Source organism: Myxocyprinus asiaticus, chromosome 23, assembly GCF_019703515.2.
Source record: "Myxocyprinus asiaticus isolate MX2 ecotype Aquarium Trade chromosome 23, UBuf_Myxa_2, whole genome shotgun sequence".
In the NCBI taxonomy this organism is placed as follows: Eukaryota; Metazoa; Chordata; class Actinopteri; order Cypriniformes; family Catostomidae; genus Myxocyprinus; species Myxocyprinus asiaticus.
The window spans coordinates 36336005-36348504 of record NC_059366.1 but is presented as its reverse complement, the minus strand read 5'-3'; the positions used below and the strand labels follow the sequence as shown (position 1 = coordinate 36348504).

The 12500-nt window shown below is 42.4% G+C and overlaps 1 protein-coding gene across 1 annotated transcript in view; it reads left to right on the top strand.

The window, feature by feature from the left end:
• LOC127413803 (nesprin-2-like) overlaps positions 1-12500 on the top strand; it is a 152352-nt gene that overhangs the window by 66041 nt on the left and 73811 nt on the right. The window contains 6 exon segments of the mRNA XM_051651217.1: positions 188-343; positions 8842-8982; positions 9503-9685; positions 9795-9932; positions 10176-10361; positions 10447-10551. Of these exon segments, the coding sequence (XP_051507177.1) occupies positions 188-343; positions 8842-8982; positions 9503-9685; positions 9795-9932; positions 10176-10361; positions 10447-10551 (909 nt within the window).

Here is a 12500-nt window from a genome sequence, read left to right as displayed (position 1 = left end):
ACAAATTGGAACCTTTGCTAATCTTGTTTATGACATTTCAGTTTGTTGCGTTTAGGGGAAAAACACTTGTACCGAAAAGTATTTTTGAAATGCAGTATATAAAATGGAAAATTATTATTTGTGGACACAGATGTACTTATTACTAATGTAGCCTAATTGATGAGTAATGCCCCTCTTTGCTCAACAGGAGGTTCACTCACAGCTGTTTACCAAGAATGCCATTCTGCAGCGGATCTCGGAAGGCTTGAAGATGATGTACTCTGACAGAAACAAGCTGGTTCCTGAGGAGATCGAAGGAATATTACAGGAGGTCTCACACTCATTACAGGAAGTGGAGGAGCAGGTTTGAAGCATTCTTTAGATCTTTATATATGATCAACTTTAATGTTTTAATAGGTTTAATGTTTTTTTTTTATTACTGACAGAATATTAACACTGACATGGTGTTCATCTCTTGTGAACACCAGCAAGAGCGCCATAATATAAGACACCCTGAATTCAAATACAGCTAAATGTGCTGCACACACACCCTGTACACATCACATTCCTCACTGTTTTGTCTCATCTTGAATTAATTAAGAGAGAACGTCTAACTCAAGAACAGACAGATCCCTGCATCAAACACACACATTCACAGGTGTTAAAGGTGTTGCATCGATGGGTCACGTGACGCCATGCATGGTTCAGACGTGTGAACGGCAAGCTCTACGCACTTTGTTAGTTTTAACACTATTAATGACATAAACCGGTGAGATTCGATACACTCTGTTCCGTAACTGTTCTAAATCCTCGGGCTCTAGAGACATTAAAACACACTTACGTGTTCAAGCTGACACCCCCGAGAAGGCCAGGGAGCTGATTTGGTCAGAGAAATTAGGGAAATTCGGCGAGAGATGCTGAACATGTCGGCAGTGCTGACTTGGAGGATCTTGCTGTAATACGTCGATCGATCACTGCTATGGAGACGAATTTCTCTGAAGTGGTTACAAGAGTTGGGGATGTTGAGAAACAGATCGATTATCTGGAGTCATCGGATAGGGAATTATCTGCTAATCCGCTAACGACCAAGGTGGCTTTGGAGCATGTCTGGGAGAAGTTGGAGGACATGGAGAACCGTAACCGGTGGAATAACATCCGAATCGTCGGAATTCCTGAGGCCAAAGAGGGTCAGGATATGGTGAAATTCCTGGATGGGCTCTTTCTGAATCTGCTTGACATAACAGGCCATAAGCTGGAAATCGAGCGAGCTCACAGAGTTCCAGCTCGACGATCCGCTGAGGGAGACAGACCCCGATCAATTCTGGCCAAATTTCTGAGATCATCCGATGAAGATCTTGTGTTACGCGAGGCGAGGAGTAAAGGAAGGCTTTTTTGGAAGAACCACAGCATTTCTTGTTTCCAGACTTTGCGAATTCGACAAGAGAGAAACGTGATCGATTCAAGGAATGTAAGAAACTCTTACATCAACGGAAGGTCGCTTTTTCACTGATATTCCCGGCCAAATTGAGAATACATGCTAAGGATGGCCATAAAACATTCACATGCCCACAGCAAGTGATGTCCTTCATAAAGTCAATGGAGTAAGTTATTTTGTGGTACTCACATTGCAGACGAGTGGATCGACTCACTGAACATTCATTTGGCTATTCGAGGAAACTGAGCACCTTTTTTGTTTCTTTTTGTGCTGGTTCCACCAAGCGGCTGGAGTTTGTTTTGTGGAGTAACACTCCTTCGGGACAGTTTGTGGATGAATCTGCACACTCTGTGTGTTTATGCCTCCTATTGGCTGGAGTTTGTTTTGTGAAGTATTTCTTGCAAGACATTGGAGTGATTAGGTCATTTGTTGCACTCATGTAGCAGCCGAATGGGCCAGCTCATTAAACATTCGTTTGACTGTCCAAGGAAACTGAGCGGCTTTTTTATTTTTTTTGCTTGTTCCGCCAGTGGCTGGAGTTTGTTTTGTGGAGTAACACACCTTCAAGGCAATTTTGTGGATGAATCTACATGCTCTTTGTGTTTATTCCACCTATTGGCTGGAGTTTGTTTTATAGATTAACTTTTGTTGTGTAATTCTGTCTCACAAAATTTGTATAGGACTTGAGCAATCTGACAGCAATACATATTTTCTTTAGTGCTGGCTCAAGTAAGAGCAGGGGAGTCATTACACTGATAAGTAAGAATCTACAATTCAAATGTCTCAAACAGATTAAAGATAAATTAGGAAGAGTCATTATTGTTTTAGCAGAAATTCAGGGGCAAAGTCTTATTTTGGCTAATATTTACGCACCTAACGTTGATGATCAGGGCTTTTTTATAGATCTTGAAGGGGTGATGCAAGCTGCTGGCACCCCTCATGATATAATATTGGGAGGAGACTTTAATCTTTGGATGGACTCAGTCCTTGATCATAGTGAAGCAAAAGTGTGCAAGCCCACTAGAGCAACATTGACGCTTCACAGAATGTGTAAAAATCTTGGTCTTACAGATATTTGAAGACTTTTGAGCCCATCTGGTAGGGACTATACATTTTTTTCATCAGTCCATAAGATTTACTCTAGAATAGATTTGTTTTTATCTCTAAGTCCCTCATTTCATCTGTTGTTGATTGCTCAATTGGAAACATTTTAGTCTCAGATCACACCCTGGTGTGTTTAGAGGTGTTGCCACATATGGAGAAAAGGAAATCATATAGTTGGCACTTTAATGCATCCCTTTTGCAAAATCCTGAATTCCAACAAATGTTAAAGGCTGAAATCAATGTTTATATGGAGACCAACTGGTCCTCAGTATCCTCTGTGGGCGTGGCTTCGGAGGCACTTAAGGTGGTTCTTAGGGGCTGGATCATTCAGTATGCCTCATTCACCAAAAAATCCAAAGCACGAGAACTCGTGGAGTTAGAAGGGAATATTAAAAGTGCCGAGGCAGAGCTGAAGTCCCGAATGTCATCTGATGGCCTCAGAGAATTGACCTGATTGAAATACAGATATAATACTATTTTGTCGAGGAAGGTGGAGTTTGGCTATTCAGGGCAAGACAGTCATACTTTGAGTCTGGGGACAAGGCAGGAAAACTTCTGGCTATATATAAAATAGAGAGAGTCTTTTTCTACCATTCCCTCAGTGAAATCTGCTGGTGGTGAAATATTTACCTCAGCCATTGATATTAATAATGCTTTTAAAGAATTCTATCTTGTTCTGATGAGGATATTAGAAACTTTTTGGAACCATTAGAACTTCCTAAACTGACGGCTGAGCAAAAAAATTTTCTTGATTCTGAGATAACCTTGGAGGAGCTTGGCGATGTAATTAAGACCTTGCCTACAGGCAAGGCTCCGGGGCCAGATGGCTTTGCCACTGAGTTTTTTAGATCTTATGCTACAGAATTGGCTCCACTTTTGCTAGAACTTTATACGGAATCAGTAAAGAACGGAAAGCTTCTGCCAACCATGATGCAAGCCCGGATCAGTCTGATTCTTAAAAAGGACAAAGATCCAAGTGAGTGTAAGAGTTACCATCCAATTTCCCTGATCCAGCTAGACGTTAAAATATTGTCAAAGATTTTGGCTAACCGATTAAGTAAAGTTATGACATCTCTTATACATATAGATCAGGTGGAGATTATTTGGGGCTATAGCTCTTCTGATAACATTAGGCGTTTCATCAATATCATGTGGTCAGTGGTGAATGATCAGACTCCGGTCGCTGCCATCTCATTTGATGCTGAAAAGGGGTTTGATATGGTAGAATGGGATTATCTTTTTTAGATTTTGGAAATATACTGATTCGGGAATACTATTATTGATTGGATTAAGTTACTTTATAGACATCCGGTAGCGGCGGTACAAACTAATGGATTAATTATTTTACTCTGGATAGGGGCACCCGGCAGGATTGCCCTCTTTCCCCATTATTCTGTCTTGCCCTGGAACAATTAGCAGCTGTGATAAGAAAAGAGGATGATTTTCCAGGGGTGGTGGTGGGAGGTGTGGCGCATAAGGTATTGCTTTACGCAATTGAGTTCGACTCAAGATGGCGCCGAGTATGGCTGCTGCGTTGCGAGCTCCGACACAACATAGCAATGTTTTGTTTGTTTTGTTTACAATTCTTATGTTTTTTGTCTTGGATGTTGTCTGCCTTATTGTCTACGACAGACAAACACTTTTGGACATTGGTTCAGCGATCTCACACCGAAAACCGGACTTCACATTCCTCAATGCCGACCCGCTGTTTACAAACACGCAAGCAGAGCCCTTTGTCTGGGCAGCACGGGCGTGGAAACGCAGGAGGAAAAGGGGAAATAGAGCCGGCGTTCTCATCAGAGTAAGATGCCGCGCAAATCGACCCCCGCTACCCACTATTCTACTGGCAAATGTTCAGTCTCTGGATAACAAGCTCTGCGAGCTGAAAGCGCGGATCTCTTTCCAACGAGAGACGAGGGACTGCTGCATTATCTGCCTAACAGAAACTTGGATGTCTGCGGAGATTCCAGACTCAGCCATTGAACCCGCGGGGTTCTCCGTGTACCGAGCGGACAGAGCGAAAGACCTCTCAGGTAAAACTAGAGGAGGTGGTGTATGTTTTATGATCAACAAATCCTGGTGTGATTAGAGGAACGTACATTCCATCAAGTCTTTCTGTTCTCCAGATCTGGAATTTCTTATGCTTCTGTGTCGACCATTCTGGCTACCGAGGGAATTCACAGCGGACATTATCACTGCTGTGTACATTCCCCCACAAGCCGACACAGACCGGGCACTCAAGGAACTGTACGGGATTATAAGTGAGCAAGAAACCGCGCACCCTGAGGCCGTGTTCATTGTGACCGGGGACTTTAATAAAGCCAGTTTAAAATCAGTCGCACCAAAATATCACCAGCACGTTAGTTTCAACACACGAGGGGACCGGGTTTTGGATCATTGCTACTCTCCGTTCCGGGATGGCTACAAATCCCTCCCCCGCCCACCATTTGGCAAATCAGACCACTCTTCCATTCTGCTTCTGCCCGCTTACAGGCAGAAATTGAAACAGGAAGCACCCACCCTCAGAACGATCCAGTGCTGGTCGGACCAATCAGATTCTATGCTACAAGACTGTTTTGATCACACGGACTGGGAGATGTTCCGGTCCGCCTCTGATGACGACATCGAGCTTTACGCTGATAGCGTAATGTGTTTCATCAGAACATGCGTAGAGGAAGTGATTCCGACCAGAACTGTACGAATCTATCCGAATCAGAAGCCGTGGATCAATAGTGATGTTCGCGCGGCACTTAATATGCGGTCCTCCGCTTTTAATTCCGGGAACGCGGAGGAGCATAAACAAGCCAGTTATGCCCTCCGAAAAACTATCAAAACAGCAAAACGCCAGTACAGGAGCAAGATTGAAGGACAGTTTAACACCACCAACTCTAGAAGCATGTGGCAGGGAATTAACATCATCACGGACTTTAAAGGGAATAAAAACTCCGCCATGAACACCCCTGCCTCTCTACCGGATGAGCTAAATACTTTTTATGCTCATTTCGAGGGAAATAACACCGCCCTCGCGGAGAGAGCTCTCGCGGCTGAAGCTACAGAGGTTAGTTCACTCTCGGTCTCTGTAGCGGATGTAACCCGATCCTTCCGACGGGTGAATATCCGCAAAGCCGCGGGCCCAGACGGCATTCCGGGCCGCATCATCAGAGCGTGCGCGAACCAGCTGGCTGGTGTTTTTACGGACATTTTCAACCTTTCCCTCTCTTTGTCTGTAGTCCCCACATGCTTTAAAACATCCACCATTGTGCCTGTTCCAAAACAATCAAAAATAACTTGTTTAAATGACTGGCATCCTGTTGCTCTGACCCCCATCATCAGCAAATGTTTTGAGAGACTAATCAGAGATTACATCTGCTCTGTCCTGCCACTCAATCTTGACCCGCTGCAGTTTGCTTACCGCAACAACCGCTCCACTGATGATGCCATTGCATCTACAATACACACTGCTCTCTCCCACCTGGAAAAACAGAACACTTATGTGAGACTGTTGTTTGTAGACTACAGCTCAGCATTCAACACCATAGTGCCCTCCAAGCTAGATGAGAAACTCCGGGCTCTGGGCTTAAACAGCTTGCTGTGCAGCTGGATCCTGGACTTCCTGTCAAGCAGACGCCAGGTGGTTAGAATAGGCAGCAACATCTCTTCATCACTGATCCTCAACACTGGAGCCCCACAGGGCTGTGTTCTCAGCCCACTACTGTATTCCTTGTACACACATGACTGTGTGGCAACACATAGCTCCAGTGCCATCATTAAGTTTGCTGATGACACGACGGTGGTAGGCCTGATCACTGACAATGATGAAACAGCCTACAGAGAGGAGGTGCACACTCTGACACACTGGTGTCAGGAGCACAACCTCTCCCTCAACATCAGTAAGACAAAGGAGCTTGTGGTGGACTTCAGAAGAAAAGACAGAGAACACAGTCCCATCACCATCAATGGAGCACCAGTGGAGAGAGTCAGCAGCTTCAAGTTCCTGGATGTCCACATCACTGAGGAACTAACATGGTCCGTCCACACTGAAGTCGTTGTGAAGAAGGCTCATCAGCGCCTCTTCTTCCTGAGACGGCTGAGGAAGTTTGGAATGAACCGCCACATCCTCACACGGTTCTACACCTGCACTGTGGAGAGCATCCTGACTGGCTGTATCTCCGCCTGGTACGGCAATAGCACCGCCCACAACCGCAAAGCACTGCAAAGGGTGGTGCGAACTGCCAAACACATCATCGGAGGTGAGCTTCCCTCCCTCCAGGAAATATATACAAGGCGGTGTGTGAAAAAAGCTCGGAGGATCATCAGAGACTCCAGCCACCCGAGCCATGGGCTGTTCTCACTGCTACCATCAGGTAGGCGGTATCGCAGCATCAGGACCCGCACCAGCCGACTCCATGATAGCTTCTTCCCCCAAGCAATCAGACTTTTGAACTTTTGATCTCCCACGATCAAATACATCAGCCCTGCACTTTATTACTCTTTTATCTCACACCGGACTGTCATAAATTATATTATTATTATTATATTATGTCTCTCTTAACAACTGACTATCAACCGACAGCCTGAATGTCAATACAGTACAATACTGTACATTCTATACTTTTTTTTATATATATTTTAATTTTTCTTTTTTATTGAATAATGTGTATCTATATAGTAAAAAACAAAAACAAAAACAGCGTATTGTATACTGTACAGTGTATGTTATTATTTGTATATTGTTGAGTGTAATTATGTGTATAACAGATGTTTAAATTGTGTTGTGTTAATTTGATGTTATTGTAAATTGGTATATGTCTCATCACTGTCACGACTGCTATGTTGATCGGAACTGCACCCAAGAATTTCACACACCATTGCACTTGTGTATATGGCTGTGTGACAATAAAGTGATTTGATTTGATTTGATTTGAGATAATTTTTTATTATTCATCTCCGACCCTACTAGATCTATGCCTTGCCTCCACAGAATTATTAATTCCTTTTCTAAGTTCTTGGGATACAGAGTTAATTGGTCTAAATCCGAAGCTTTGGCTCTGACAGCATACTGCCCAGTAATGGCTTTTCAGCTGGGCACCTTCCAGTGGCCCAAACAGGGCATTAAGTATTTGGGTATTTTATTCCCAGCAAATTTGTGTGATTTAGTTAGAGTTAATTTTGACCCTTTAATTAAAAGGTTTTCGAGCGATGTGGGCAGGTGGGCTTCATTACATTTGTCTATGATTGGGAAGGTTAATTTTATTAAAATTAATTGTATTCCAGAATTTAACTACCTGCTACAGTCTCTCCCTGTAGATGTCCCCCTCTCTTATTTCAAGCAATTTGATAGCATAGCGAAGTCCTTCATTTGGAATGGTAAACGTCCCAGATTACATTTCAGTAAATTGCATAGGCCGATTGACAAAGGTGGGCTAGGCCTAACCGAGTTTTTGTTTCATTATTATGCATTCGGTCTCAGACATTTGGCTCATTGGTCGCTTCCACCTGAGAGAGCCCCTCCCTGGTTTTGTATTGAACAGGCAGTTCTTGCCCCTATTTCGCCATTGCAAAGCCTTTCTATCAAATTAATCTGAGAAGTTAAGTTACACCCCATTATCTCGCATGTGCACTCGGTATGGACAAAAGTGTCCAGAGAGTTTTATTTAAATGTTGCCTCGAGCAATTATGGCTGAACCCAAAATTATGTATTAATAAGTCCCCTTTCTGCTGGTCAGAGTGGATTGTGTGGGAGGTTAATACAGTGGAGTGTTGAGATCCTTTGAAAATTTGGTTCAACATTTTGGGATTCCCAGATCTCAGTTCTTTAGGTATATTCAGCTGCGCCATCTGCTCTGTACTATTTTTGGGAGTTGCATACACCCCCCTAAAGCGGCAGATACTCTGGGAGTGGTGATTACTGCTTTTGGAAAAGGTACGAGGCATCAGTGTATTACTCCCTGCTAATAGTGGGGGTTAAATGTTGATTCTGTGAATATAGTTTTTTGCTTTTCTTTGTTAATTGTATGGATCAATAAAAACTGTTAATCAGAAAAGGTGTTGCATCATCCATATACACACTCAAACACACTTGCACACTTGCGCACACACACACACACACACACGCACACACGTGACAGTGGTCTGATAAACCCCAGTAGGTTTATTATTAAGACTTGGGCCTCCTGCAGTTGCTGCTGTGGGGGCAGAGTCCTCATAAGGATAGCCGCACCAACATGTGTGTGTCATGCTCCATTATTTGTTTAAAGGTGAACATATTAATGATTTTGATGAAAGTTTATTGACATTTTTCCATTTTTATGTCACACTCACAGGTAGTGACGGCTCTGGAGAAGAGCGGTCCACTTCACAGGCTGACTGCAAAGATCTCAGAGATTAAAGCGGGTCTAGGTTCAGTTCAGAGCTGGTTAGAGCAGAAAAACCTGAACTTCACTGAAGCAGAGAGCACACAGAAGGTCAGACATGAGTTCACATCAAGTTTTTTAACCCAATTAATACCCCGATTTCTTTCCAGGAATGTCTTACATTAAATTATTTGCACAATCTTTCATTTGAACATACTGTGCCATTTTTATATGCATTTTTCTGGTAAAGATGAATTTAACATGGCAACTTTCTAACTAGTTGTGATATATCTCTATAGATACAAATCTCTACATATATCTAAAAACTCCAATGGAAATCTTTCAAAAAATATTGAGAAAATAAAGGGTTTTGCCCACAGGCCACTTAAGTTTTAGAGTGAATTTGTAAGTAAACATCAAAATATAGTTGCATGAATTAAACACCATGACATGAGACATTATTCAGGAAGTTGTCAAAAAGCTCTTTCTAAAGTTGTTCAAACTCCAGTTGTTTTTAAAACATTTGTAGTCACCCTAAAAATATCCACAGATGGAAAAGAGTGGTTTAGAGACTGTGGTAACTTTAGTTAAACAGAGGCCTAAATCTTAAATCTGTATTTTAACCCTGCAGCATGTGTGGGATGAGCTGGACAGTTTACACACTCGTCTGACGGCAGTGGAGGTGGAGCTACAGGACGTGAGCGAGGTGCATCCGGATGAGACCCGTCTGATCTCTGAAAACCTGACAAATGCTCAGCAGACACACACATGCCTCAACAAACAGGCTGAACAGAGGACCGCCTTTCTCAGCAAGGTCACCTGCTAAGTGTCCCATGATGCTCTGCTGCAACCTAGCAGAGCAAAGCTTTCTGAATGATTTCCACTTCGAACTGTTTGTTAAATAAAATGATGCCTCTGTGTAGATCCGTGACTGGCTGCAAGAGCATCAAGAGATGGTGGAGTGCTCACAGAGCTGGACCTCAGAGGCTCGGTCTTGGCTTACCACACCTTGTACATACACCACTGCCAGATGCCTGGACAGCCATGTGAATGCACTGCAGGTATTATTCTCACAAGCATACACACATGCTCACAAGCATCGCTCGTCTCAACTGATGGGCCGCAGGTCTGTTCTGATTTGGATTATGTATTTAGAAAAACAAAATAAACAGACCCATTAACTTTTAAAAATTAAATACTGGTGAAGTATATTAAGTACAGGTTAGGAGTTTGGTATTGTGTTGGGTTGCCAGATGATGTCTGATGTAAAATATAGGTTCTGAAGCACTGTATGTGTGTTTTAGATGGTGCTGAATGATTCTGCTCAGATGAGACGGACTCTTCAGGGTTTTGGCAGTGTGCTAACAGAGATGGGAAGTGTGTTTGATGTCAGTGCATTGGAGGAGCAGCTCTCAAACGCTGATCGACATGTGGCAGACATGCAACACAGCCTACTGGAACCCCTTTCTCAGCTTGAGCATGCAGCTGCAGTGAGTACAATTCTATTCTATATGCATCTACAGAAGGTGAATTTTACTAAACAACAGCTGTTTGTTGTGTGTGTGGTGTGTTAAGGAAGTGGATGCCATTGAGTCAGAGGTGAAAGTCATGGAGAAAGATGTGGCCAAAATCAAATCTACCCTTACCAGCACAGAGGACATCAGCCAGGACAAACTCAAGGTAAATCTGTGTGTGTTTTGGCATTAGAACCAAATCATGTGTATATTCAAGTATTTTAACATATGCGTTTCCTCAACTTCAGGCACTTTATATCCCAGGGGTTACATTTTTTTTTTAAATTTACAGATTTTTAACTTTTAACCGGGCCTTCATTTATTTTTGGTACGTTTCAAATGCATTTTATGTATAGATTTGATTGTTTTAGCCTTGTCCCAGACCCAGACTTTCAATATTAAAATATGAAAATCCATTATAGAAATACAAATTATTACATGATTTAAACTAGGATAATCTAAAGGAAGAGTGAAATAAACAAACAATTTCAATAATTGTTGTGTGAAAATGGTCCCACAGTTCACACGGGAGTCATTTCCACCACGTCAAACATTTTTGCCCCTAATAAAGTATTTTCAAAACTTAGTGTACTTGTTAAAGGGATAGTTCACATCATTTACTCACTCTTATGCCATCCCAGATGTGTATGACTTTCTTTCTTCTGCTGAAGACAAACAAAGATTTTTAGAAGAATATCTCCTCTCTGTTGGTCCATTCAATGCAAGTGAATGGTGGCCAGAACTCTGAAACTCAAGGTCAAAAAGGCTGCTGTAACGTGTGCTGGCACTGGCAATGACGGCAATGACGAAGACGTGAAGATGAAGAACTCAAGTGCAGTTTATTTACAAAAGTGAATGCCCTAACTATACACATGAACTAAACATAAACATAAACATGAACTTGACATAAACCTGACTTGATATAAACTTGGCTTGACATAAACGTGGCCTGACATAAACATCTACACTCACATTCAATACTTGACAACTAGACAATGAAAACATGAGGGCTTAAATACAAGACATGGGAGAACATAAACCAATGAACAAACAGAACTGATAACAAGATAATTAAACAATAAACCAATGAAAACATGACACCTGAACATGGAGGGAAAACAAGACATCACATGACTAGGGAACAGGAACTAAACTTTTCAAAATAAAAGACATGAATCAACAAAATACACCTGACAGCTGCATAAAAGTTATCTGTACGACTCCAGTGGTTTAATCCATGTCTTAAGAAGTGATATGATCGGTGTGGGTGAGAAAAAGATCGATATTTATGTCTTTTTTACTATAAATTCTCCTCCCTGCCCAGTAGGTGGCAAAATGTACGGAGAATGTGAATTGCCAAAAACAAAAGAAGAAGAATGTAAAAGTGAAAGTGGAGATTTCTAGTATAAAACGTTTTTTTTGGGGTGAACTATACCTTTAACCAAGTCAACAAGAGTTAGGGTGACCAGATTCCTACTTGTGAACGGGACAGTCCCCTCCCAGCAAAAATGAAATTGACGTATCCTTACCTAGGCGCAGATCAATGTCAAGTAGAGGGTGCATCCGCATCTGTAACTGTTGTCACCTTGTACTTTTCGCTGGCAGCAATTTTTCTCAGTGTGCGCTTCTCTTTCAAGAGATTATCGTAAAATGCAGAGCAGTCCAGTCCAAAATTAAGATGTACGAAAAGCATTGCCTTCATGACTGTTACACTGAGTCGAGATTTATCCGGTGTCCATGCTGCATTCATTAATGAGATCACGCTCCACAGATGCAGATGTCCCAGGCATGCATAAAACAAACTCCATGACCTTGGCTAAGACTCCGAAGTTGATGGTCTTGCCCTTCTGCTCACGAAAAACATCTGTCCATTACTCAGACATGGCCGTCTTGTTCATGTTCTACTCAGTGATGTGATGAGTGACAATGATTGTCCTGCAAGCCCACTCATCAAAGAGCGTGGTTTAGTCAATTAAACCGAGAGCGGGGATTCAGAGGTAGAAGTGTTCAAGGCTGCTCTGAATATCTTTCCACTCTGGGAAGTCTCTCAGTAGGGCCCACTAATGTTTTTCTTTGTTATCCAATGTGCAGCTCCAATTTTGGAGGTAATCCACT